Source organism: Pelodiscus sinensis, chromosome 26 (genome assembly GCF_052426305.1).
Source record: "Pelodiscus sinensis isolate ZL-2025 chromosome 26, ASM5242630v1, whole genome shotgun sequence".
NCBI lineage: Eukaryota > Metazoa > Chordata > Testudines > Trionychidae > Pelodiscus > Pelodiscus sinensis.
The window spans coordinates 11,754,124-11,780,631 of NC_143077.1; the positions used below are offsets into that span (position 1 = coordinate 11,754,124).

The 26,508-nt window shown below is 44.8% G+C and overlaps 1 protein-coding gene across 1 annotated transcript; it reads left to right on the forward strand.

Annotated features, from left to right (window-relative positions):
• The first annotated feature begins 6,283 nt into the window (after positions 1–6,283).
• UTP11 (UTP11 small subunit processome component) lies at positions 6,284–16,513 on the forward strand. Its single transcript, XM_075908618.2, has 8 exons — positions 6,284–6,446; positions 7,246–7,307; positions 9,477–9,579; positions 9,885–9,998; positions 10,803–10,896; positions 11,253–11,383; positions 15,596–15,706; positions 16,233–16,513. The coding sequence occupies exons 1-8, from the start codon at positions 6,384–6,386 to the stop codon at positions 16,314–16,316; spliced, it is 762 nt and encodes a 253-aa protein (XP_075764733.1). The 5' UTR covers positions 6,284–6,383; the 3' UTR covers positions 16,317–16,513.
• Positions 16,514–26,508: the final 9,995 nt, after the last annotated feature.

A 26,508-nucleotide genomic window follows, 5' to 3' on the forward strand; every position in this document is an offset into this window, starting at 1 on the left:
CCGTTGCACAATGTGAATTTTACTTGAATATGGGATTTTTCTTTTTTAACATGCAATGGGCAGATCCTCGGAGGCTCTGAACTGATATACCTCCATTGACTTAAAATAGAGCTATTGTGATTTACATCCTCTGAGGATGTGTCACAAAAGCATTTTAATATTAGGGGCTTACCAGCCACTTTTGCCCACTCATCTTGTGTTCTTTGGGGCCTATCCTAACTAGCTCATAGAACTGGGATCCTTGCTTAAAATCCAGACCAGAATGACGAAGATTCCTGCCGGCAGGATATCTTGCACTTAACATCAAAAGAACAAAATGTACCATACAATTTGTAAGATCCAACGGTCTTATAAGATAAAAGCAAAGTCTTTCAATGGACTTAAGTTCTCAGTAAGTTAGAAACAACGAATAGTCCAGTGGCACCTTAGGGCACGTCTACACAGTAGGGCTGTGTCTACACTAGCATAAATTTCCGGAAATGCTTAAAACGGAATACTATTCCATTTTCAGTTTTTCCGGAACAGGAGCGTCTACATTGGCAGGCTGCTTTTCTGGAAAAGCCCTTTTTCCGGAAAAGCGTCTGTGGCCAATGTAGACTACTGGGCTGTCTACACTGGCCCTTTTCCGGAACAGTGTTCCGGAATAAGGACTTATGCCCGAGCGGGAGCAGAATAGTTTTTCCGGAATAGCGGCTGATTTTGTACAGTAGAGCATCGTTGCTTTTCCGGAAATTCAAGGGCCAGTGTAGACAGCTCGCAGCTTATTCCGGAAAAGTGGCTGATTTTCCGGAATAAGTGGCCCAGTGTAGACACAGCCTAGCAGTGTTTTGGAATAACGCCCATTATTCTGAAATAACTTTTCAAGCGTTCAGCTAATTTTGATATGTTAGATACACTGAAACATGACATACAATAGAACTAGGATAATGGAGGCAAATGTATCTTATTTCAGCATTTGTAAACCTCATTCCATGAGGAATTATGCCTCTTCCCAAATAGCTATTTTGGAATAGGTGTGGATTTTCCACTGCTGCTATTTTGAAATAGCTCCTCCTCCAGGCCATTCAAAGTAATTACTTCCCAATGCTTCCTGGGGCTCTAAATTGAGGTGGCACGTCCACATGGGGGGAGCCTGCCTCAGACCAATTTCCAGGTTTCCCTATGGTGTAGACGTACTATTTCGAAATAAACTATTTCTTCCAGACTAGCTTATTCCAAAATAAGTGTGCAGTGTAGACATAGCCTTAGAGACTAACAAAAATATATATAGTATCATGAACTTTCATGGGCAAAACCCACATCAGTAGTTAGAGGTGAAGATACCTGTTAAATCCTTACGTCTGTCTTCTGCAAAGCCATGTTGGAATCCGCAGGGTGAGGACATATCAGACATTAAGATAATTAAGGGAGGTGCTTAGGAATTGTAGAAACCTTCAAATGTGAATAGTGGTGTTTAGTAAATGCAACAAGGAATCTGCTTAGCAATGCCATTTCATGCTACATGAAGATCTAGACACAAAGAATAGAAAACAATGGACTGTACTGTAGTTCCATGAAGAGAAGAGGGAATTTCAACACCACAAAGAGGCATACATTCCAAGGAAGGAGAGTCAGCACTCAGTTTAGAATTTACAGAGGATTAACAGGTTCACACAATTCTAGCTGATGCTTTCTACAAAATTAAGATATCTTTTTGTCTCTGTGAAACAAACCTCCAATTTTTGTGTGGTTTACGTGTTGCCAGTTTTCAGTTTTTCCTCATAGCATGAGAGAAGGTAATATTGTGAAAGTGGATGGGTTGTCACATGGAAGCAAAATCTTCACATTTGTCTTTTTTCTAACACTTTTCTAGTACATGTGTAATTTTGGTATGTTAGATATGCCGGAACATGACATACAATAGAACTAGGATATGGGAGGCAAATAACCATTGCAATAGTGGTATCCATTGCCCAGTTCAAAGTTTATGGTTTAGTTCACTTTGGCTTGCAACCTTCTGTTTTCTCTTTTGTCAAGAGTCTTCTGTCTTCTCTGCCAGTTGAGTCACTAGGAGCTGTACTGAGTAGGTCTCTCAACAAACCTTATAACCAGGGTCACTTCTACCATGGTTTCTGTACTGACTCAATCTTTGTTTAGATTAGTGAGGTCATTTGGATCTTAGTAAAGATTTGTTTTTCTGTCATTAAGCCGTTGAATATATCCCTCTTCAGTGTGCTAAAAGTAATTTGTAAGGGAGCTACATCTCAACTCAAGGATAAGTGGTAATTTAGGGGTTCTAACTCCAGTACTTATCCAGCGCTCATCACCTGAAGTATCTGAGAATCTCACTGTCATTAATGGGTTTTATTGTCACAATGGCCTTGTGACGTATGGAGTACTATCTACATTTCAGGGGATGCAGCAAGAGCGTCATATGGCTCCCAACTGCACAGATGTCTCACGTTTCATAATACACTGTCTTTGTTAAATGCTGATTATGTTCACCCTGTTCAAGACAGAAAAATAGACACAACCTAAAAAGTCCAATCTAAATAAACCTATTTGGCGCCCAATCTAGGGACTGTACTTCTGTCTGAGCTCAGACTGCCAACCAAAGGGTCAATTAGTGCCAGTTGTGATGATGGATTTTAAGACCAGCAGTTGGGTTAAAACGCGGGTGAGTCAACTTTCTCATACGTCACTGAACAGCTATATAATTTTAACAGTATTCACTCACCTCTGACCTAGACCAGAACCAAGCTTAAAACCTGAAGATTAAAGTCTCCATAACACATTTCTTTGAGCCATCCAGTCCCCATACTATCCATCAGGTTTTTTTGTGTTTTTTAAACAGAGGCATGTCTTTTAATTTCATAAAGAGACTAGAAGATTTACTCAGCGTTGCTTGGGTCCTTAACTCAATTAATTTTTTTCTTCAATTAAATCATTCCTCTGTGGTGGGGCTGAGCTTGAGGGACTCAGTATGCAGGCTGCCCCAGGGAAAGACCCCTCTCCGCAGCAGCTTGAGGCCGGGTGGGAAGTGCCTGTCCATGGCCTCTGCAGCTGCAGTGGGCAGAGCTGGGGAAGGGGTGCATGGCCCCTGGTTGGGAGACAGACAGACACACAACTCTCTCAAATATAGATAGTGGCCCCTTTCTCCACCCCTGCCCCCTGCTGTCCCAATAGGGTTATAGCTGTCCAGGTCCCCATATATGGCTCTTTGCTTGCCCCCCTGTGGTCATTATACAGTATAACTGTTCCTGCTTTCCATCCCATATCCCCTTCCGCCCCCATGTGGTCATTCTATATCAGAGACACCGACACCACCACTCCAACACTCCATTTTATAAGAAACAATCCCAGTCCAGGCACATCCCATTTTCTTGGCACAACGAAACCCTCACCTTGTTTTAAGTTAAAATAAGAAGAAGCTGCATACCAGATTTGGTGGTCCTAGCTCTTATAGTTTAGGAGGAGCTCTTGAACAGACAGGCAGACACACAGACAAACTCAAAAATACAGTAGATTGTGCTAACAGCATGAAAAAAACCCTCTATCTTTTCATCAGCAAGAGAGCTCAACAATCTTAATAGGAAAGAGACAGAATTCCTTACAAGAAAACAGGACTATTGTTGCATCAATCCTGGAATTCACCAACTTGCATGACATCAAGAGAACAGAAGGAACAGAGAAAAGGAAGGAGAGAGCAAAGATCTGAACCACATAAGCCATGGCACAAATTAAAGATATGTATATTAGGGTCCTGAATCTACACATACTGAACTCAAGGAGAGTTTTATAATTGACCTCAACAGAAGCAGGATTAAGCCCATGGCTATGAGCAACACTTTTATTATTTATAGAGAAGCAGAAATTCAAGGGTCTGTCCTTGGCTTTCCAGTTGCTTTGCCAGCTCCCAGGCTACGTCTACACTACAAGTTTTTTCGCAAAATATATGCTAATGAGGGACTCATTTGCATGAATCATGATCTCATTTGCATATTTTCTGCCGATCCATTTTTGAGCAAAAATAAGCAGTGTGTTTTCTTTTTGCGCAAAAACCCCTTTTCCTGCAAGATCCTTATGCCCCAAAAAAGGAGGTTTACCAGTCTTGCGGGAAAAAGGCTTTTTGCACAAAAAGAAAACATCCACACTGCTTGTTTTTGTGCAAAAACCCCAGCGCAAAAATGGATCGGCACAAAATATGCAAATGAAATCACAACTCATGCAAATGAGTCCATCATTAGCATATTTTCTGCTGAGAAAACTGGTAGTGTAGACATATCCCTATTGGTCATTTATGAGACAGGAACCTGCAGAGATGAGACAAATCTGTTACCAGTCAAAATGCAGCCTTTCAGTAACCTGCAATTATGTTGAGAGCCAGTATCAGTAACACTGCAAAAATTTATTCCTTGTATTTGTGACTTTGCCATATATTGACAAATATCTGCAGAGACTTTAGTTCAAGTGTTATAGATTTTATTTGCATAAACAATTCTTAGCTGTTCAGCCAAACAAAGGTTTCTGGTAAAATTTCCCTGAGGTCCCAGGATGCTGTAATTGGATCAAGACACAAGGTTGTTTGTAAATGTGGCAATACCAGCCAAAGAAGTTGCAATGGGGAAATACAAATACTTTCCACATTACAGAGAGCTGCGGGGAGAGAGTGTTTGGTATGAAGTACAAAGTTATGATGAATCTCAAACCCTTTCAAGAGGACAGGCTGCTGCCCCCATGAACAAGAAAGGCCCTTCCACGGTGTCTGAAGACAGAGGCAAATGTGAAGATCTCAGCTGTGATCCCTTCTTCTCAATCTCTTGCTATGTCATGGGGTTAGGCAACCTCATTACCTATGTGCCCTGCATTCAGCCCTTCATATTAACGGCAAATTCTTGCTTACATCCTTTGCATATGTGAGGACTGATTGGTAAGGCTTGTGTTCACAATTCCTTTGTTAATTCTGAAGAGGTGGCCTGTGCATGTTTCCCAGACAGGCAACATCTTTCAGTTACAAATATATAGTACAATCTCGTACTTTCATCAAATGATCATCAACAACAGTAATGCACAACAAATTACTTATCCAAAGGTACCTCACACAAGGCATGCTTTTTTCAAGTTTCATTATAACTATGTCTGTCCCGGGGGAGGGGGAGAGAGGCAGAGCCTAGAGCAAATGCTTGCCTTTTCCCTCTGCTACTCTGCTCCTGCCCCCACTTCCCCCAAGCCCTACCACTGCTCAGCCCCTATTGCTCCCCTCCCCCAAAGCACTCTCTCCTAAGCAACCTGACCTGATTTTCAGGGAGTCTGGTACATTTTCAGTAGGGGCAGCTCCCTTACCCCCCCCCCCCAACACACTCACTACCGCAGCAGAGAAAACTTTTCAATTAAAAGTATTTGCACAAAATCATGCCAGTGTAGACGCAGCCAGGGGCTTCTTGTGCAAGAAATTCATATTGCCTGTCTACACTGCCCTCTTCTGGAAGAGCTCTTGTACAAGAGGGCTTATTCCTCATGGGGAGAGGAATAACTCTTCCAGAAGAAGCCCTGTTTTACAACACTATACTTTTAAAAGTTTTCCGTTAACAGCATTTTCGGAACAGAGCGTCTAGATTGGCACGGACACTTTTCCGCAAGAGCACTTTTTGCAGAAAAGCGCCCGTGCCAATCTAGACACACTTTTCCCCCCAAAAGCCCCGATCGCCATTTTCGCCATCGGGGCTTTTTTACAGAAAACAAATCTGAGCTGTCTACACTGGCCCTTTTGCACAAAAGTCTTGCGCAAAAGGACTTTTGCCCAAATGGGAGCAGCATCGTATTTCCGCAAAAACACTGACAATCTGACACGAGCTCATCAGTGCTTTTGTGTAAATTCAAGCGGCCAGTGTAGACAGCTGGCAAGTTTTTCCCAGAAAAGCGGCTGATTGTCTGGAAAACCTGGCCAGTCTAGACACAGCCCAGATGTTTTGAACAGCTGGAGGTTCCCTCTAGCTGCCTGTACCCCTGGCACTGTGAGGAGACTTCCTGCACCCCCAGGCCAATTGGGGATCAACCCCCCCCCCAGGTGGATTTGAACCTGGGACCTCTAGGAGCTCAGTGCAGGAGCCTCTGGGGGGCTGAGGTGCAGCGCGCCCGAGGGGGGGGGCGCCTCTGGCAGAGAACTGGGAGGCAACCGACATTTAGGCCCCGCCCACTTGAGCCTCGGTCCCCAGCAACCCCCCAACCGCCAACACACACGCCGTGACCCCTGACCCCCACGCCTCCGTTGGCGGTTTTTGTCGGAGCTTGGAGGGCGGGGTCGCTGCGGCGCCGGCTTTCGCCGGAAGTCGCAGCTGCTTCCGGGAGGGGGGAGGGGACCGCGCGCGAGCCCGACCCGGCCCATTCCCCTTCCGGCCTGCGCCATGGCGGCCGCCTTCCGGAAAGCGGCCAAGGCCGGGCAGCGGGAGCACCGCGAGCGGGGACAGGTGAGGCCGCGAGACGCGCGCGAGGAAATGCCCCCCCCCCCCCCCCGCATCCCGCCAGTTGCCCCATCCCTGAGGAGGGGTCTCGTGCGCAGGAACCAGGAGCCTCCCCGGGGGCCGAGCCCGGGACACCTCCCCGAGCCCGCCGCGCGCCAGGAAATGCCCCTCCCCCATTCCCTTCCCCCAGCTCGAGACCCTCCACCTCCAGCTCGCCACACGTGAGGAAATGCCCCTCCCCCATTCCCTTCCCGTGGCCCAGCTCGAGACCCCCCCAGCTCGCCACACGTGAGGAAATGCCCCTCCCCCATTCCCTTCCCGTGGCCCAGCTCGCGACCCCCCCCCAGCTCGCCACACGTGAGGAAATGCCCCTCCCCCATTCCCTTCCCGTGGCCCAGCTCGAGACCCCCCCCAGCTCGCCACACGTGAGGAAATGCCCCTCCCCCATTCCCTTCCCGTGGCCCAGCTCGAGACCCCCCCCAGCTCGCCACACGTGAGGAAATGCCCCTCCCCCATTCCCTTCCCGTGGCCCAGCTCGAGACCCCCCCCAGCTCGCCACACGTGAGGAAATGCCCCTCCCCCATTCCCTTCCCGTGGCCCAGCTCGAGACCCCCCCCCAGCTCGCCACACGTGAGGAAATTACCCCTTCCTCCGTCACCTTCTGAGGCCCCGCTACAAGACCCCGTGTCCGTCCGTCCTGCTCCCCTGTGGCCTAGCTGCTTGACTCCCCCCAGGCAAGCCCAGCCTCCGGGCTATGCATCTGCTCCCACCTCGCTCAGCCCCATTTCTTGTTTGGGTTTTGCAGCCCCGGTTCCGCAAGCACCTGGGTTTTCTGGAGAAGAAGAAGGATTACAAGCGCCGAGCCGAGTGAGTCCCACGCCGCCTGAACTGAGGGCCTGAATGCTTTGGGGTTGGCAGCCAAGGCTGTGCTCAGCCAGGTCACATCTGCACTCACCAGCATACACAGTGTCTGCTCCCTTGTGGAGCCATATTATACCCACGTGGGCAGAAGAGCATTTACCACTGACATAGTCCAGTGCACAGAAGCACTTATACCAGCAAAACTTATGTTGCTTGGGGTGTGTTTTTCTCACACACCTGAGTGACAAATTTAGTTGATGTAAGAATATAAGAACGGCCGTACTGGGTCAGATCAAAGGTCCTTCTAGCCCAGTATCCTGTCTGCCGACAGTGGCCAGCACCAGGTGCCCCAGAGAGGGTGGACCGAAGACAATGATCAAGCGATTTGTCTCCTGCCATCTCTCTCCAGCCTCTGACAAACAGAGGCCAAGGACACCATTTTATCCCCTGGCTAATAGCCTTTTATGGACCTAACCTCCATGAAATTATCTAGCTTCTCTTTAAACTCTATTATAGTCCTAGCCTTCACAGCCTCCTCTGGCAAGGAGTTTCACAGGTTGACTACACGCTGTGTGAAGAAGAACGTTCTTTTATTAGTTTTAAACCTGCTACCCATTAATTTCATTTGGTGTCCTCTAGTTCTTCTATTTAGGGAACTAATAAATAACTTTTCTTTATCAGCCCTCTCCACACCACTCATGATTTTATAGACCTCTATCATATCCCCCCTCAGTCTCCTGTTTTCTAAACTGAAAAGTCCCAGTTGCTTTAACCTCTCCTAACATGGGACCCGTTCCAAACCCCTAATCATTTTAGTTGCCCTTTTCTGAACCCTTTCCAAGGCCAAAATATCTTTTTTGAGGTGAGGAGACCACATCTGTACACCGTATTCAAGATGTGGGCGTACCATAGTTTTATACAGGGGCAGTAAAATATTCTGGGTCTTATTTTCTATCCCTTTCCTAATAAATCCTAGCATCCTATTTGCCTTTTTGACCGCCGCTGTACACTGTGTGGAAGTTTTCAGAGAACTGTCCACGATAACTCGAAGATCTCTTTCCTGATTTGTCGTAGCCAAATTAGCCCCCATCATACTGTACATATAGTTGGCGTTATTTTTCCCGATGTGCATTACTTTACATTTATCCACATTAAATTTCATTTGCCATTTTGTTGCCCAATCACTCAGTTTGGTGAGATCTTCTTGGAGTCCCTCACAGTCTAAGAGGGTAGAGATAGTCATAGACACTTGGGGGGAGGTGGTGGAATAGTGCTTCTTAAAGGCATGTCTGCTTTACCAGATTTTGTTGCCAAAAACTGCCTTACACAGCATACACACTGCAATATGACTTTTGTCAGGAAAAATGCCCAGTTTCAGTGACAAAAAACAATTATGTGTTGAGTTCTAAGACAACACAGATAGGGAGGGAGAAGACACTACAATTACAGTTATTGTGACTACCACCAAACTTCAAAACCAAAAAAACCCCTTTCTTTGGTGAAGTTAGTGGTGGAATTTCTTGCAGGTCTGCGGGTTCCGACTTTGTGAGCAGAGTGAGTGTGCCTCTGTTAGCTCTTTAGCACACACATCGAGATGATCTTTTTGGCAGCTTGGTGAAAGGAATAAGTCCAGTGGATAAGCGTTTTCTGGTACTATTTGTAATGCCTTTTGTGCTGTTGCAAAGCTGCAACTCTTTTGAGGATTTAGCATCATTATTAGGGCTGTCAAGTGATTAAAAATTTAATCACGATTAATTGTGCATACCTCCCCTTTGAAATGCTGCGGCAGTGTTTCAATGGAGCAGTGCTGCATGGAGCCCGGAGTCAGGTGGAGTCCCACCTGACCCCAGGCTCCATGCAGTACTGCCCCTGGGAAATGCCATGGCAGCATTTCCAAGGGGCAGTGCATTAGGAGCCTGGGATAAGCTGGGGACTCCAGCTGATCCCCAGCTCTGCTTATGCTGCCCCTGTGAAGTGCTGGAGCCCCACTTCAAAGGGGCAGGGCAGCATTAATACCTGCGATTAACGTGTTAAAAAAATTGATGCATTGATCCTGTCCTGTGTTAATCGCAGGCATTAATTCAGGACAATTGACATCTCTAATCATTATTAAGGATCTAGTGTCTCATTTGATGTGAATGCAGATGGTGTTGAATACTTTGTCTTGTTTTTCAGTGACTATCACAAGAAACAGAATGTGCTCAAAGCACTTCGCAAGAAAGCCCTGGAGAAAAATCCTGATGAGTTTTATTTTAAAATGACCCGTGTGCAGCTCCAGGTGAGAATCTGGTTTGTTGTATCCAGGCAATGTAGCTTTATTCTGTATTGGGTAATGGGTACGTTGGTTTGTTCTGCCTTTTCCTCCTTCCTTTTTTTTAAAAAAAATTATGAAGGACTAAATAGCCTGGTATCCACAGTGGCTGGCTGTAGAGTGGCCTGCTCTGGATATCAGCAGAGATGCTAATTTTATTGTCTGGAATCTTTATTAGAGGAGCAGAGCATAAGAGGCTCTTCCTCTGTCCTAGTAGCTTACTTTTAGGAGTGTGTTCATCTCTGTAGTTCATGTACTTCGTTTGCTTTTAGGATGGAGTTCATGTAATTAAGCAGCCAAAGGAAGAGGTGACTCCGGAACAACTGAAGTTGATGAGGACGCAGGACCTCAAATATGTGGAAATGAAAAGAGTGGCAGAGGCCAAGGTAATAGTCTTTACTGACATTCATTATCATTGTGCTTGTTCATAATGACTATGTTTTCACTTGCTTTTTCCCACTGGCTGGTAGTTGTTTTTGTCAAATTTCAGCCATACAAGAGATGACAGATGGAAATGTCGATATAACTCACTTGCATATGGGGGGGGTCTTTGAAACTGAATCCTAAATTCCTCTGTCACTTAGATGAAATGGTATATTGGATAAACTATGGCAAAACGTATTGATTTCAGGTATTAAATGCTCGCCCACATTTCAGATGTTTAGCATAAATTGAAGATTATTGATACGGGAAAAGCTGTTTAGTTTTAAAGGGATGCCATCAAATTAGATCAAGTTCTTTCTGAAAATGTATCTGCTTTGGTTACAGTACACCTAAAATTGTTGTAATGAGAGACTAGAGAAATAAAAGTATTGTTGCTTTTAGTTTTTCCTTCATGTCTTTGTTTGTATTTTGAGAATAGTCATTCCTGTTCTTTTTCTCTGTATGGTTGGTTAGTTTCCTCTTGTTTGTGTGGCTTTCTCATGGCAAATGGAAGAGAAAAATAGGAAAATATCACATTTGAGAAGGGTTAGTACTTGGAATTACTTTAAAAACTTGTCAATTCAAGGAGAATTTAAAGAGACAAATGTAAACAATAGACTAGTCTAATTGTTACCTGTTTACAAAAGAATTAAAAGGAATGAAGAGTTTAGATACTAAAAGAATATCTATTGCTGAGACACAAACAGGAATTCAATAAAGCATTTCCCACTTCTGAAGGCTAACTTTTCTCCCCCACCTCCCCACAGAAAATTGAGCAGATGAAATCAGAGCTCCACCTGCTGGACGCTCAGGAAAAGCAACCTAACAAACACGTATTCTTTTTTGATACCAAAAAAGAAGGTAAGACTAGGGCTTTATTTAGTGGGAAAAAAATTTCCCTTCAGTTCTTTTTGGGCTTTGCTCAAATCTTTAAAATTGTGTGGTTGTTCCTCCAAAACTTCCTTGGGGGAGGAAGGTCCTTTTTCAGAAATGGTAACTTATCTGAGACTCTTGAGCTCATTATTGAATAGTAAAGGAAATGGATTGTTCCACTTCCTCAAGCAAGTTAGTCTGGACCTCACACCTGCAGAGGGCAAAAGGTGCTTTCCATCTTCTAACCAGTATAAGCCCCTATTTGGATGAAATGCTGAATCTAATGCAATAAATTTTGCTGAACTCTTGTTACTAATCTTAAACTCTTTTAAAATATTTTTTAGTTCAAGAATTTGATGTTGCAACTCACCTGAATACTTACCCAGAGCTAGTCAACAGAGTGTATAACCGACCTACCGTTGAAACCCTCCAGAAGGAAACAGTAAAAGGAGCCACTCATCCTGCCCATTTAAAGGTAGACTGTGTAGCCACCCGTCGTGATGTAGCATTCAGTAGCAAATGGGGTCCTTACGCTTCACTTTTTGAAATGTAATGGGCACTAGGAAGAGTCCATTGGAACGTTCTCTGGGTGAACAAGTTTGCTTTTATAAGGAGGTGCTTTGGTGGTAGTGCCGGTGTTAGGAGGCACAGTGACTAAGAATCCGTGATTGATTGGTATCCCTACTCATGGTGCCACCCTTTCACAGCTAGTATACTGTGAATAAATCTTCCCTAAGACCAGAAGTGGAAAAGTGATTGTTACATCCTGATCAATTAGGGAAATTTGTCTGCACTGCAAAAACTGGACAAAATAGTCCTTTCTTTCCAGAACAGGAGAAAGATGTTGCTGGATATCAGGCTTGAGCTGTATTGGCAGAGTATATGCCTGAAGGAGGCATAGAATGGGTGCATGTTATGCTGCTGAATGTGTGTCTTGCCTATAAACTTTATCTTTTGGTGGTTTGCTCCCTGAAGAAGGCAGTTTCAATTGATGTTAAGGCAGGGGTGGGCAATAATTTCTGATGGGGGGGCCATTCCAAGATTTTGGGAAGTGGTCGAGGGCCGCACAGTTTCGTTACATTAATGGAGATATGGGGTCTGGAATGGAGGTTGGGTGCAGAAGGGAGCGGAGTCTGGGAGGGATTTGGGATGAAGCAGTTGGTTGTGACCTAGGGCATGAGCCTGGAGTACAGGGGTTTGGGATGTCACCTAGGGTAGGAGGGGATTGTGATCTGGGGCAGGAAATTGGGGTGCTAGATGTGGGAGGGGATATGGGTGTAAGATGGGGACAGAGGGTTTGGGTATGTTGAGTGTGGGGGCAGAGAGTTGGGGCAGGAAAGGGTTGGGGTGCCAGAAGTGGGCTGTGGCCAAGAGACTTACTTGTCAGCTGCCAAACTAGCCTGTCTGCATGCAAAGCTTAAAATGTTTCCCAGCCAGCCAGCCTGCTTACCTGACCATGTGCTTCATGAATATCTGAGCCCAGGAGAGGGGATATGATTCTTCTTAGCTGCCTGTTAGTCTAACAAGAAGCTCGCATTGGCTGGTTTCTGCCTGAAACAGGCCAATCGGAATGTGCTGGGGGCAAGGCGGCTCCTAAAATTTCCCCCCTCCCCTCCAGTTTCAAAACAGAAACTGAGCCCTGCAGCCACTTTTCTGCAGGGCGCGGGGCTGTGGGGCAAGCAGGGGAGCCTGTCTTGGGGCTCCCCTCTGCCTCCAGTGGCCAGATCTGGTGGCTTGGCGGGCTGGATTCGACCCGGGGGCTGTATCTTGCTCAGGGCAGTGTAAAGGGCACTTGTGCTACATCTTACAAGACTTGCATGGATGATGGACTTGTTTTTTCTTGGTCTCTCTTACAGCCCTGTTAGTTCTCTTCATCTGATGTTATTGTTAGTATCAACTCCAAAAGTGCTAACTGGAAATATAGATTGAAGTACAGATAGAGGCATTGGTGACTCCATATTCAGAATAGCGATGTTAAATTTAGATTAATTGGCTAATCAATTGGCTAATAGTCGATACAATTTGCATTGACTATTCGATTAGTTGATAAGGGCGCCCTTGGGCTGTTGCTACACTTTCAAGGGGAAAGCACTGCGGGGAGCATGGGCCCAGTGGGGGACTCAAGCAGTCCCCCATTGGCCCCGTGCTTCTCTTGGCGTTTCAAAGCGGCAGCGCTGCATGGAGCCCAGGGTCTGGCTCCGGGCTCCTCGCCGTACCGATACGTTGAACCACTCCCTCTTCTCCCCTGCTTTCTGATAGAGGCAGCAGGGGGCGGGGGGAGTGACTAGTTGACTAGTGTGTTGATTATCTGATAAGCATTTGCTAGTCGTTCACATCCTTAATGTAGAGTTGATATTTTACTGCTGTCTGTATTCCCTATAGAAACGTCATTTAATTGGGTGTCCAGGATTTCAAGAACCCTTGGGATGGGGAGATGTTTGTTTGTATGTTTGTTTGAGATATAAGAGATGCTGTTGCATCTGAGCACTTCAAAAATAACCTTGTAGCTCTCAGTGGGACAGCTTCCTGTGGAATGGGCAGTTCTAGTATAAAGACTCTCCCTCTTTTTTTTTTTTTTTTTTTTTTTTTTCTTCCTTTGCACCTGGCAATCATGATACCCTGGACATTTGCAGAGGTTTCTCTCTGTTTATTTCTATGCCTTTTGGTTAATAATTTTATACTTGGATTCTCTTTCCTTTGAACACAATGGGATTTGTGATCCAGTACTCTGCCTTTCCCTCTTTTCCTTGAAGCTATTTAATCTGAAGTCTCATTTCCTAGCTGTTCTTTAATTTAAAGTGTTTCACGTGGGCCTCTGTTCTCCAGCTTGAATTGCTTACACAGCGTCAGCTTTGCTCCTGATGTTTTAATTTCATAGCACTTTCTCTCTCTCAGAAGCCCCCAAGCAAGGGTTTAGCAGTATAAATGCCTCCTAATTAGTTTGGCTATATTGGGCAGTCCTGTAAGCTTGAGTCAGTATGTGCAATAAGGTAAAAATAAAAGTGTCTAAAATTGCTGATAAGACTGCAGCATATTCTTCTTAAGTCAGGTGTCAGATAACATTCCCCTCCTACCAACCCTCCTACCAACCCTTTTACTCTGGTTTGGCAGGAAAGTGGTTGGATTACTTTCAGCTGGTGGATTTTCTCCTCTTCCAAAGATTGTGTCACACTGTAAACATGTTGGGATCTGTCCTATACAATTATATTAACAAGATCACACCTGCAGCCATACCACCCTGTGCTTAGAGCCCATCAGTGCTCACAAGTTAAGCCAAATAAGGTGTGCCACTGTTTGCCTGGAGAATCTTGGCTTCAGGAACTGGTCTTGGTGGCCCTTTTCCCTCTGAATGGCTATGTCTACGCTGCAGGCTTCTTGCACAAGAAGCTTTTTGCTTGTGCAAGAGCGCATCCACACTGCAAAAGTGCAGCAGAAAAGCGATGTGCTTTTGCGCCAGAGAGCGTCCAGACTGCATGGATGCGCTCTCTCAGGAAAGTTCTGATTGCCATTAAGGCTATGTCTAGACTACATTCCTTTTTCGAAAAAGGGATGTAAATTAGACATATCGAAATTGTTAATGAAGCCGGGATTTAAATCTCCCGCGCTTCATTAACATAAAAATGGCTGCTGCTTTTTTCGGCATGGAGCTTTGCCGAAGAAAAGTGGCAGTCTAGACGCGGATCTTTCGAAAAATAAAGCCTTTTTCAAAAGATCCTGTAACCCTCATTTTACGAGGGATAAAGGATCTTTTGAAAAAGGCTTTATTTTTCGAAAGATCCGCGTCTAGACTGCCGCTTTTCTTCGGCAAAGCTCCATACCGAAAAAAAGCGGCAGCCATTTTTATGTTAATGAAGCGCGGGAGATTTAAATCCCGGCTTCATTAACAATTTCGATATGTCTAATTTACATTCCTTTTTCGAAAAAGGGATGTAGTCTAGACATAGCCTAATAGAATAGCCACCAGGGCACCTGTGCTTTTGATAGTTTTTTTGGTGCAAAAAAACTGTTGCCTATCCATGCACACCTTTTTGCGCAAGAGCTTTTGCATAAAGGAGTTATTCCTCCTGGGCCAACTCAAATATGTGGTCTTAGAAGACCTAGAGCAAGGGTGGGTGGGGAACCTCAGGCCTGGGGGCTGAATGTGGCCCCCAGCTTGGCTGGTACTGGCTCCAGAGGCTCAGGATTCCCTCTTCCAGCATTGGGAAGCCCACACTGGTGTGCCAGCCCCCCTGATGCCCACTGTACAGCTGTAGTACACAACATGTACTAGGTTGGGACCCCTTAGGCTCAGATGTGGGAGGGAAACGTGAGGTCACTGAAAGTTTTGGGCTTCTTGCTTGTGTGCAGCCCCCAACCCAAAAAAGGTTTCCCACACTTGACCTAGAGATCCGTTGTCCTAATGATCTTGCAGGTGTTAACTTCTTATGTTCTTGCTAGGAATGTGCAAAGAAATCTCATCTGAGAGTCAAGGAGTCAAACAATGAGCCTTTTGGAAGCAACCAAAAAGTTGGTCTTGGCTATTTATAATGGAACTCCTTATTTGTGGAACTTGTGTTTTTTTGTTTAATCAAAAACTTAAATAATCACCCTAAGTGTGATCTGTGGCAACCTGGGATGAGTAGAGCACGAGAAACTATTTTTCTTGTTCTTTTTTGCTCAACTAAGAAATGCTCTTTTCCTCCATCAGAAATTAGCACAGCAAAGAAAGCAGCAGTACAGTCTTCTGAAACAGCGGATTGAGCGTGAAAAGGAGATGTTTATTATTGCTCAGAAGATCCAGACACGCAAAGATCTCTTGGTAAGGGAGCAAAGACTTAACTCTTGTTCTTTGGATTCTGCTTGTTCAAGGTTTTAGAGCTGAGAACAGGTTGTATATGTAGGCATTTTCGTGTTGTAGAGCGTTTCTAGTAGCTTATAAAAGAAGCATTCCTATGAGGTGATAGCACAGAACTTGTTTATGTGGTATTGTTCTCATTTGGGTTTTTGGTCCTTAAATTTAGGGCAGAGAATCAGTTCCCTTTGGAGCTTATTCAGTGTATTGTAAAGTACTGTGTCAATACCTCAAAATTCCAGTTACTGAAAGAGATTTCCAGTGTCAGTGGGCACTTGTCAGTCACAGAACAGGTTCTGTGGCTAACACCACAATTAGAGATGAAAGAGCAGATGAAAATATCTTCTGCCCACTAAAGATTAGGAATTGTCCAGTTTTCGCTGAACCTAATCTGCAGCTTCAGTTCCATCTGTACTTTCATTTTCTCCCCTTACGGTATGTTTCTCTCATCATTTGATAGTAAAGAAAATAATTGTTTTGTTTTTGTTTCCAGGATAAAACTTACAAAGTGAAGGTGAAGAAAGAAACTGTAAATAGCCCAGCTGTTTACAAATTCAAATTCCAACGGAAACGATAATTTTGTGTGTGAAATAGTTTTGATATCCTAGTGTAGATCTAGTTGGCATCATGAATATGTTGCTCCTCATGGAGAAGTGCTGGTATTTTGTCAGTATCATGCTTATTTTCATTGCAGTTTAATGTTTTGTCAAAGTAAGCCCTGTTGATATTTGTAACTACAGTACATGCTATTTAATAAATCCAAGGAGACCTCTGCTTCAGTTTTGGTATTTACACATTGGAAACACCAGAAGAGGTGTCCAGATGCCATGTTGAAACCCTAAGAGAAATATTGAACTTGTAGCTACATTTTGATAGGCATATTGTGTGCACAATACACAAAGGGAAGACTGGGTCCTGGCCAGCGAGAGGGACAAAGTTTGCAGCTAAAGCAAGACCTGTGATCTTGTACTGTTCTAGAATCTAGATAGTAAAAGTCTAGGATCAGTCTCTCTCTAAGTATCTACTTTCTCTTCTCCATTGCATCTCTCTCCTTCCATTTTTCCTCTCTTGTTTGACTTCTGTGTTCTGTCTATTCGTATTTATTTTACTATAATACTTTTGAGGGACATTGCTAAATCAATATTCTTCTCTGGTCCCAGGCTGACACAGTGGAGTTAAACGGAGCAATTGGGACTTGCAGTGTGAAGGCAGAAATAGGTAGGCTTAGCTCTGTGTCTCTATATCCCCTATAAATAACTGTATAGTTCCCAAGGAAGCCGTAGGTGCAACACAACTGCAGATGGCTTACATGAATTTGCTAGCTTGTGTTTTTGTTTCTTGTATCTTATAGCTTTCTAAAAGGCCACTGTTTGCTCTGGGGGAAATTCCCAAACTGAGCCTGAGCATAGGCATTCCTTAGATTGATACATAGAAGGGGAACTTGAGAGGCAGGGCAGGGGGACATCCTGTTCTGTGTATACTTGGCTCATTGCGGTGGTGTCTGAGTGCTTGGAGAGTGAATTCACATGGGGACAGTTAGTTGATGTCTTTGGGAGCTGTACTTGTTTGAGTACATTCACTGTCTCTTGTCCCTTTAACCTGACTCACAACTACTGAGTGCACATGAGAGGAACCCTGTGGCTGCTCTTAGCGCTGACTTTTTGTTTCTTAGACTTTAGTGTAGATGTGACAAATTTTGCAAGCATAGGTTACAACAGTTGTACTGATATAACTGAGGTGCTGCAACATAAATGCTGGAGTAAAAAACTTTGGTGTAGGAGCAAGTGATGAACATAAGAACAGCCATGCTGAGTTAGCCCATACATCCATCTAGCTCAGTCCTGTCTTCTCACAGTGAGCAATGCCAGGTGCCTCTCAGGAAATTAACAGAACAGGTAATTAAGCAGTCCATCTCCTGTTCCCCATTTTGAGCTTCTGGCAAACAGAGGCTAGGGAAACCATCTTTGCCTATCGTAGTTAATAGCCATTGATGGACCTATCCTCCATGAATGTATCTAGTTCTTTTTGAACCCTGTTATAGTCTTGGCCTTTACAACATCCTCTGGCAAAGACTTACATAATGAACAGTCAGCCTATGACTGCTTCCTTTTGTTTTATACCTGCTGCCTACTAATTTCATGTGGTGATCCTTAGCTCTTGTATCATGAGGAGTAGTAAATAACACTTCCTTATTTACTTTCTCTACTGCTGTCATGATTTTATAGGCATCAATCATATTCTCCTTAATCATCTCTTTTCCAGCTGAAAAGTCCCAAATTTATTAATCTCACCTCATATGGAAGCTGTTCCAAACCCCTAATCATGTTTGTTGCTCTTTTCTGAATCTTTTCCCGTTCCAGTGTATCTCTTTTGAGATGGAGTGACCACATTTGCATATAGTATTCAAGGTGTGGAAGTATTCATGAATTTATATGGCGGCAATATGATATTTTCCCATCTTTTCTATCCCTTTCTTAATGAGTTCCAACATTCTTAGCTTTTTTGACTGCCTTCCAAGAACTGTCTGCATTGACTCCCAAGCTTTTTCTTGAGTGGCAACAGCTGACTTAGACTCCATCAATTCATATGTATAATTGGTATCATGTTTCCCTGTGTGCATTGCTTTGCATTTATCAACATTGATTTTCAGCTGTCACTTTGTTGCCCAGTCACCCAGTTTTGTAGAAGAAAAACACCCAGAATGGACTGACATGAAGTCCTTGCTATAAAAATGTCCTGGAAGGTTGGCAGGCTTGTTTTATCCACCACTAATGGGGGAGAGAACTCAGCAACAGTTGTCAGTCTAAATGTGTGGTGGAGATAATACTGCCCTCAGATTTTCTACTTAGTGATGCTTTTGTGTGCAGAATCTAGGGCAGAAATGCCGATATGAATTTTGCATATTGTGCTGACTGCAAAATACCTCCTCCTACTAGTCCTGAACATCATGAAAGCGTGGTACAGGTAAATGAATCTTCTCAACGCCCTTGGGATGTGTAAACCACTCTCATCGCTCTTCTGTGGAGAGCGAAATGGAGATGGGCCAGTATTTGCAGAAGTGGGGTGCCTGAAGTTAGGCATCTGCATTTAGGCACCACAGTGAAAAGCAGGCCATTTCTGCAGCTGCCCCTGAAATCGGAGCTCGAAGTACTCAGCATCTTTGAGAACCAGACTGCTTTGAAAATACCTACTTAAGGATTTAGAGCTGGACTTTTGAAGACTCCTAGGTGTCATGGGACTTGGGCACCCCACTCCTTAGGCTTCTTTGACAACCCCAGCCAAAGTGCCTCACTTTGGCAACACGTGCAGTTGCCTAATGTGCTATGCTCGAGCAGAGTCAGCTTGGGAACCTGACTTTTCCTGCTTTAGTCCTGCATTACAGTCTCAATTAGAGCAAACTGCCCCCCTCTAATACCAGGGCATGTTCTAAAGCATACTGATTTCATCAGTTTGTGATCCTCTTGCCATCCCTCCAAACCTTTGGCCTGGCTCCTGTAGTGACAGAATAGGATTAAACTATGGATATTAAACTCTGCAGATGAAAGTCCTTCCTAAATGGATACCTTTTTTGATCACCTACTATTCTGGCATTTAGCGGAAATGTTTGTCCACAGAAGATTCCTTACTAAATATGAATAAAACAATATTTTTTGTGCTGCTGGCACATTCATCATTTAATTCCCTCTACAAATGAGGTTACGGTAAGGGGCCCAGCAGGTGGCAGTAGCGTTCCACACAGTCGAACTATTCGGCAGAATACTAAGAGATGGGGTACCAACTGTTATCCAGAACTCAGCCCTGACCATGATGTGCATTGCTGTGTGATGTGATGTTCAGGATATGATTGAGAAATAAAATCTGCTTGGTAAATAGACCCATCGCTTTAAACTCTGCCCAGTCACCAGAATCTACTATATATTTTAGAGGGTGAGATTGTGTGTTTTTGTTCAAGAACTCTTCCTAACCCAAACAGTAAGAGCTAGGACCACCACATTTTGTATACAACTTCCTCTTCTCATAACTGAAAGAAATGTAAGCATTTGATTGGGCCAGGAAAATGGGATGTGCCTGTTCTCTCAAAAGCAAACTGAAGAGAAACAATCACCAGGCAGATGAAAGGGATTGTCAGGGGTTGTGGCCCCACCTTCCCCATCTGTGACTGCCCCATCCCCAAGCCTCCCATCCCCCAAGCACCCTTTGGGGAGGGCAGCTTGGGTTAAGCTCTTCCCTCCCCACAGATTTGTATGGGATGTTGCTGTTCCCCTTCATCACTGTCAGGGAGTGAGGGGGAAGTGCACAGCTTGCTGCATTGCTCACTCTGGCTGGGGAGCACAGGGGTGTGATGAGGTGTGTACTTTGCTCTTGTTCCCTGACGGACATGGCAGGGTAAAGCAAGCAGTCCTGGGATGTATCTGGGTGCAAAGGTCTTTGGCCTTCCTTCTGCCCTGAACCCCTCTTGACTCCTCTATGTGCCCCCTGCCCCTCACCCCCCACACCTCCAGCTTTCTGACTCCTGCCCCACCTCTGAATCTGAACATCTTCTCATGCCCTCAAGCCTGACTCCTGCACCTCCCCAGTCCCATGTCCTGACCTGCTCATCATCCCGCCTAACCTCTAGATCCTCCACCCCTTATGCCCCAGCATTCTGCCCTGACCCCCCCCATATCCCATAGTTCCTGCCCTGACTCCTGCACCCCCACATCTCCACCCCATGCCTTGAGCTCCCCGCACTCCACCCCACACTTAAATTTCGTAACCTCCCCCACTAGCATCCTGCCCTGAGGGCCCATGCTGGGTGGGGGTATTTAATACAACAGTACTTATGAGAAATTTAAGTTACCTTCATCTCTGGACTTAACCAAGATGAGTCAGAAAATAGGATAAACCTGCAATAGGATTTCTTCTCAATAAATCTTACAGAAAAGAGCTAAAACAGAGAAATGGGGATTAGTGCTCTGTTCTGGCACAGCAAAATCAATGTTTAAGGTTTGAAAACTAGAAATTATTATTACAAACCGCATTAACTATAGCCCTTTTTTGTTAAAACGTAGCAAATTATAAGAAGATTATAGGGATGAAGAAAAAATACTTGATGGAATTACCATTTAAAAAAACTGGAAACAAATAGAAAAATTTTAGCAATCCCTTTTTTAAAGAAATCCAAAATAAATATGAACTTCATCAAAATAATACTGTTGGAAAAATACAATCATTTAAATAAATCATGTACATTTTCCTTTTCCAAAAAAACAAAAGTTAAGGATGTGAGCAATGCAAAATAAATGTGCTAGTACTTTATAAAGTTCTTCAGATTACTTTTTTAAAAACTTGCGTAGGATTGGAACTCAGGAATTCCATCTCTCTCTCTACGTATTTCTAAAAGGTGGTAACTTTTTCAGAATGTACCACATGTAGTTCAAATAAAATTAAATGATCTTGTGAAAACATCTGCCAGTTTCCAAAGTGGTGTGAATAATTTATTAAAAGTTTCAGAATGTAGTCACCCACTTATATTTTTTGGAATAAAATATTTGGCAGATAATTTTTTGCCTTTTATCCGGGTGTAGTCACTAATATGGTCACAGTTGAATTCATTTTTTAATTTGAAAACATATTGATGACTGATTTTTCTGGGTTTTGTTTTTTGCATTCTTTGGATTGTTATTTAAAGCTGTGGGAGGCAGGGAAAAATCCTGCTGTTTGGTTCTCTAGCACTTCCTGCCATTTTGTCTCTATAAATGGCATAATTAATGCTTCCCACCCTTCTCTACACTATGCATTGTGTAATCCCAGCTATAGGTATATATTTGAATCCTAGCTACAGTGATACATGTGCATAGTTGGCCTGTGAACACAGATGAGCACAGTGCCAGGACATGCCGGAACATGAAGCAATAAAGCAAGTTGTCTTCTCCAACAGAGATTTCAGCCCCCAGCTGGCATGAAGGACATTCTGCAGGTGACATGCTCAGTCCACAATCACTGCTGAGCCTCTCACCCCGTTTGCCTCAGCGTTTTGCACTTGGCCGCAGCCTTCTGTATGGCACTTTGCACACACAGTTCTCCAGCCTGCATAGTGGGGGAAGTTACTGGAACCCAAATCAGCTTCTTTTATATTTGCAAAAGCAAGAAAATGTGGCTCTTGCCTGTCTCTAATTGAATCGGGAGGTGCTATGTTCTTGTGCCATTGGCTGAGAGAACAGCTTAGTTAGCAGGTCCTCTAGGAGCCAGGTGCCTCCAGCATGAATCCCTTTAGTATTCAATTCCAAGAACCTCAGGGGCCTGGCCATTCTGTCGAGGGCAAGTTTCTGGGGCTGTCATCAATGTAGCTCTGATCTGGCTGTTCTAACATTTCTTCCCAACAGGAACATTTCCAGTGTTCAAAATTCCAGGGGAAACTGCTCTTTGTTATTTTTGTTAATGTTTTCTGGGGGTGTTTGCAACTGAAGCAATGTAGTGGCAGAGGTGGGCTGGCGTATGTGAATGGAGCAGATCAGTCACTTTCACTTACAAAAGAGAAACTATTTTCCCATGTTGCTAACTCAAATTTATCACAAGTCTTGTGATAATTGGTGTTTTGCTTAAAACTCCAGCTCCTGGAGTCAGGCGGTTACAAGAGAGACAGGTTTATTTTTTTTAAGCAAGTTTCTTCCTGGCAATGGAGAAAAGCCAAAATGTAACCTGTAGTGGTCCAGTAACTAGAATGCAAAGTGCACTTATTTTAAGCATCTCCTTATTGTTTAGGTAATCTGCTTGAATATTGAATGCTTGGGGTTGGCAGTATTCAGAAAAATGCAAAAAGCATAAGGCATGAAAAGTCAGTTTTAAAAAAAATTAAATTTCTAATGAATTCTGGCATAATGTATAATAGTAGAGTGTGGGGCTAAATTGTAAGATGTATTATCCTTCAATATGGATATCAAGGGAGCCCAGTATATTGCAGTTGGTTACTTTTCAGGTGAAGTTTCTTTTGCCTGAAATCCAAATAAGTACCCAAAATAAGTACATCCTCATGTAGATTAGAGAGGATGGAAAAGAAAACCAGACATTCAGCCTCAAGGGAAGAAATGAAGGCAATTAAGCATCGACACACACAAGAAGCAAAAGCCTGAGCTACAGTGGTTTGTGAGTGTAGGGTTTAGAATATCGTTTTGGGGGTGGGAGTGGGAGGCACACATCTCACCATTGGCAAGGCAAGGTTGGTGATGAACTAGTGATCTAACCCCTAGAAGTGATCCAGCTGTTTCTAGTACAGGTTGAACCTCTCTAGACCAGCACCCCTAGGACCTGATCGGTGCCAAACCAAAAAATGTGCCAGATCACGGGAGGTCAATATTGTGTAGCAGCATCACCAACACCTCTCTTGCTTGGGCTCTTAGAAAACACTGAAGGGTAAATTAGAACTAAATTACAGCACAGAACACTGAAAGCCAGGAGTGGTGACTGTAAACAAACTTTATGGGACTGTGGGAAACTTGGCCACATATGTGATAAGTGGACATCTTCCTAACTCAAATGGTGTCGGATCACGGATGTTGCTGGACCAGTGAGTGCCGGACTAGAGAGGCGCAGCCTGTGTCTTATAAAAGGCAGGTTAGTAATGGATGGAAGAGATGATTGCACTCAGCTGCAGGTCTGTGGTATTCCAAGCAGACATTGCTCTTTATAGAAAGTGTATTTGAGCTCTGGCAGCTGTACAGACTGTAGGGAGAATGCAGCGCCTCTTGCTCCCTGTGCGAGCACAGTTACTTCTCCCTCCTTCAGCTTGCTCGCCAGCAGCCTGGTGACTCTTGCCTGCAGTTAGGACTTAAGCACCCATCTCCCCTGCAAACTAAAGCAGATGCACAGGAGAGCAGGCTCTTGGTCCCTTTTCCAAGGGAATTCTTGGGAGTCCCTGCACGATGCTCACTGCCCTGCCATTGCTGTGCTCAGCAGAGAACTTCTAGGTCACCAGCGCAGCATCTTTCACCAGCACAAAATTTCACTCGCACCACTTGAGACAGCTAAAGAAAGCGATGTTCCTGTTATCTCACTGACACCTCCCTCCTTGAGTCTGTACATTTCCCAGCACTGCCACTCCTCAGCTTAGAGAGAGAGATACAGGCAATTAAATACTGGAAAGACTGTCTCAGGTTCAACATGGCCTCTTAGGGCCAGTTCCCGGTGCAGCTGTGTAGGCCCTGCAGGAGAATTAAGAGCTGGCTGCCTGTTGAAAAGGGGAAGGAGTTTTGTTTTTTCTTTTGTAGCCTAGTCAGTGCAGTTTCTGGTGCATTTGGAGCAGTGACATCCAGGGGCTGCTTGGCTTAATCAAAGGGGTGTGTTCCCTGGGGAAGGTCTTGGGCTCCATTGTATGTGTGGATTCACATTGGATGTAAGCAGCCTGCTGCCATGTATGACACATGTCCCTTTAGGAGTCACCGAAGCCAGCTTCTTCCTCCCTGCCTTTCCTGCCTCTGCATACAGATACAATTACAGATAGATATAGGGCAATAAACAGAGAAAAGAAGGTATTTTAGCATGACCCTTTGCATATCATTGTCTTTATATTATCCCTTTGCTGATTGTGTGCATGTGCCATATGTGTCTGTGTGTCTGTCTAAGGGCAGCAAGCTCTCTGCTTTGTGCTCTGCAAGTCCTTGTGCAAGATCTTGTGAATGCAACACTTAAGCCAGCGTGTCCCAGTGGGATCAGTCCAGTGTTCTGCATTTAAAACAGGAGTCAGGAATTCTGAGCCTCACACGCCCTCTCTGCAATTTGGGTAAGTTACAAAGAACCAAATCACCTAGTATGATTTGCATGGTACAAGTCGAACCTCTAATCCGGCATTTGCTGGTCTGGTAACATCTGTGGTCCAGCAGGATTTTAGTTAGCCTGATGTCCACTTATCATGGGTGTGGCCAAGTTTCCCATGGTCCCATAAAGTTTGTTTACAGCCACCAGTCCTGGCTCTCAGTGTTCTGTGCTGTTATTTAGCTCTAATTTACCTCTAAATGTCTTCTAAGAGCCCAGTAAGCAGTGGAAGTGTTGGTGATGCTGCTACACAATATTGACTTCCCGTGATCTGGCACATTTTCTGGTTCGGCACCGGTCAGATCCAAAGGGTGCTGGACTGGAGAGGTTCAACCTGTATTGCGGAAGGCAAAAATCGGGGCAGGGTCTTGCCCAAATTCCCTGCCTATTTCTTCCTCTGTGGGGGAACAGTGGCTGCTAGGGCTGCACGGTGAGGAGTCAGTGCTCAGCTATTGTCTAGAACAGTGTTTCCCAATTTTATTTGGCCACGGAACCCTTTTCAGCTTAAAAGAATTTCAAGGAACCCATAAGGTTACTAGGGTAAAATTTGTCAAACAAAAGAAAAAAGACAAGACCCAAAATCCCAAAATAGACTCTGTCACTTTAAGAGCGGGTGGGGGAGTGCTGCGTTCTCGCAGAACCCTTACTTTCGCTTCACGTAACCCCGGGGTTCCATAGAGCACCAATAGAGAAACACTGGTTTAGAACATTTTGAAGATGGACAGACTATAGGAGCAGGAGTAGCAGTATGTGTGGTCTTGGCCACATGTCAAGGGCTGCTTCATTTTGTGGGTGATGTTGACCTAGCAGCCAGGAGCTGGGGTATGTAGGCTGCAGAGAGAGGGAAATTGGTGAGTTTTTACATCCCCTGGCTGGTGCTCACATGGCCCGTGTATAGGGCTCTCTAAATATAACAGTAGTGGGCAGAAGAGGAGGGTGTTTGCTTGCTGCTCCGCTACCAAAATCATCAGAACAATGACTGAACCAACTAGTTCCTTGGTGAGGAAATTCCCCGAAGCTTGCCAAATGCAAGTATCAAAATACCCCACAGGTTACGACTTAAGTTGCAGGCGATGCTGAATAATATTCTGCCATATAACAATCTCGTGTAATTCCTTGTTGAAGCTCAAGAACTCAATGGATAATGACTGCCTATAAAAGTTAATAGCAGGGTACATTAAAATGTTTGCAGGATTATCTCCAGGCAACCGCAGCGATATATTACTAGCAGGAGAAGAGTCACACGTCCGTAAGCATATCTGATGGGTTTCCCGGAGGCATCGTTTCCAGAGGGAGCTTGATGCAGATGGCAGGTCAGTGCAACAGGCCTGGATTTCACAGTCACTGCACAGAAATCGCCCTGATACCTGATATTCAGCAGCAGCACTGCAGCCTCTTCCCCGGGACATAGCCACCAGCCCAGCCTCAGTCAGGATCAGGGCCTAGCTGTTGCCCTGTTGCCCAAAAGCCAGGGGCCTGCCCTGCAGTAAAGGCACAAGTGGGGCTCAGGAGATGTGGGTTTCAATCCTGGCTCTGCCACAGACTCCTGGAGCGACCTTGGTCAGGTCACTGAATTCCTCCATGCTTCAGTTCCGCCTCTGTGGAAACAGGGCAGTAAGCACACGCATTAATGTGTACAAGGTGCTCAGATAAGAGTGGGGGTGGGAGCCATAGCAGCAGAGACTGCCAACCCCCCCGAAGAGCATCTGGCTGTCCACATAGTTTTGCTCCTCTCCCGAGATTGCTGCTGTGCTGCCAGCTCCTGCCCCCCCAGCCTAAGAAAAGGGGAAGGATGGTACAGTTGCACCTCCTGCTCCCTGCACTGGCCTGATTGATTAATTCAGTCAACCCGGCACATTATTCAACTCTCAGCCACAGGCCATACAGGCCTGTGCCCAGGTAGCGCCTGCACGACTTGTTCTGAAACTCCCCATTGGGGCTGGGCTGTTGGTAGCTGTTCAAAGGCTGCGGCCATTGAA

Coding starts and splice junctions, on each gene's coding strand:
- UTP11 (XM_075908618.2), top strand. CDS start 6,384: ATGGCGGCCGCCTTCCGGAAAGCGGCCAAGGCCGGGCAGCGGGAGCAC. Junction 9,580..9,884: donor TGACCCGTGTGCAGCTCCAG/GTGAGAATCTGG, acceptor GTTTGCTTTTAG/GATGGAGTTCATGTAATTAA. Junction 15,707..16,232: donor AGACACGCAAAGATCTCTTG/GTAAGGGAGCAA, acceptor TTTTGTTTCCAG/GATAAAACTTACAAAGTGAA.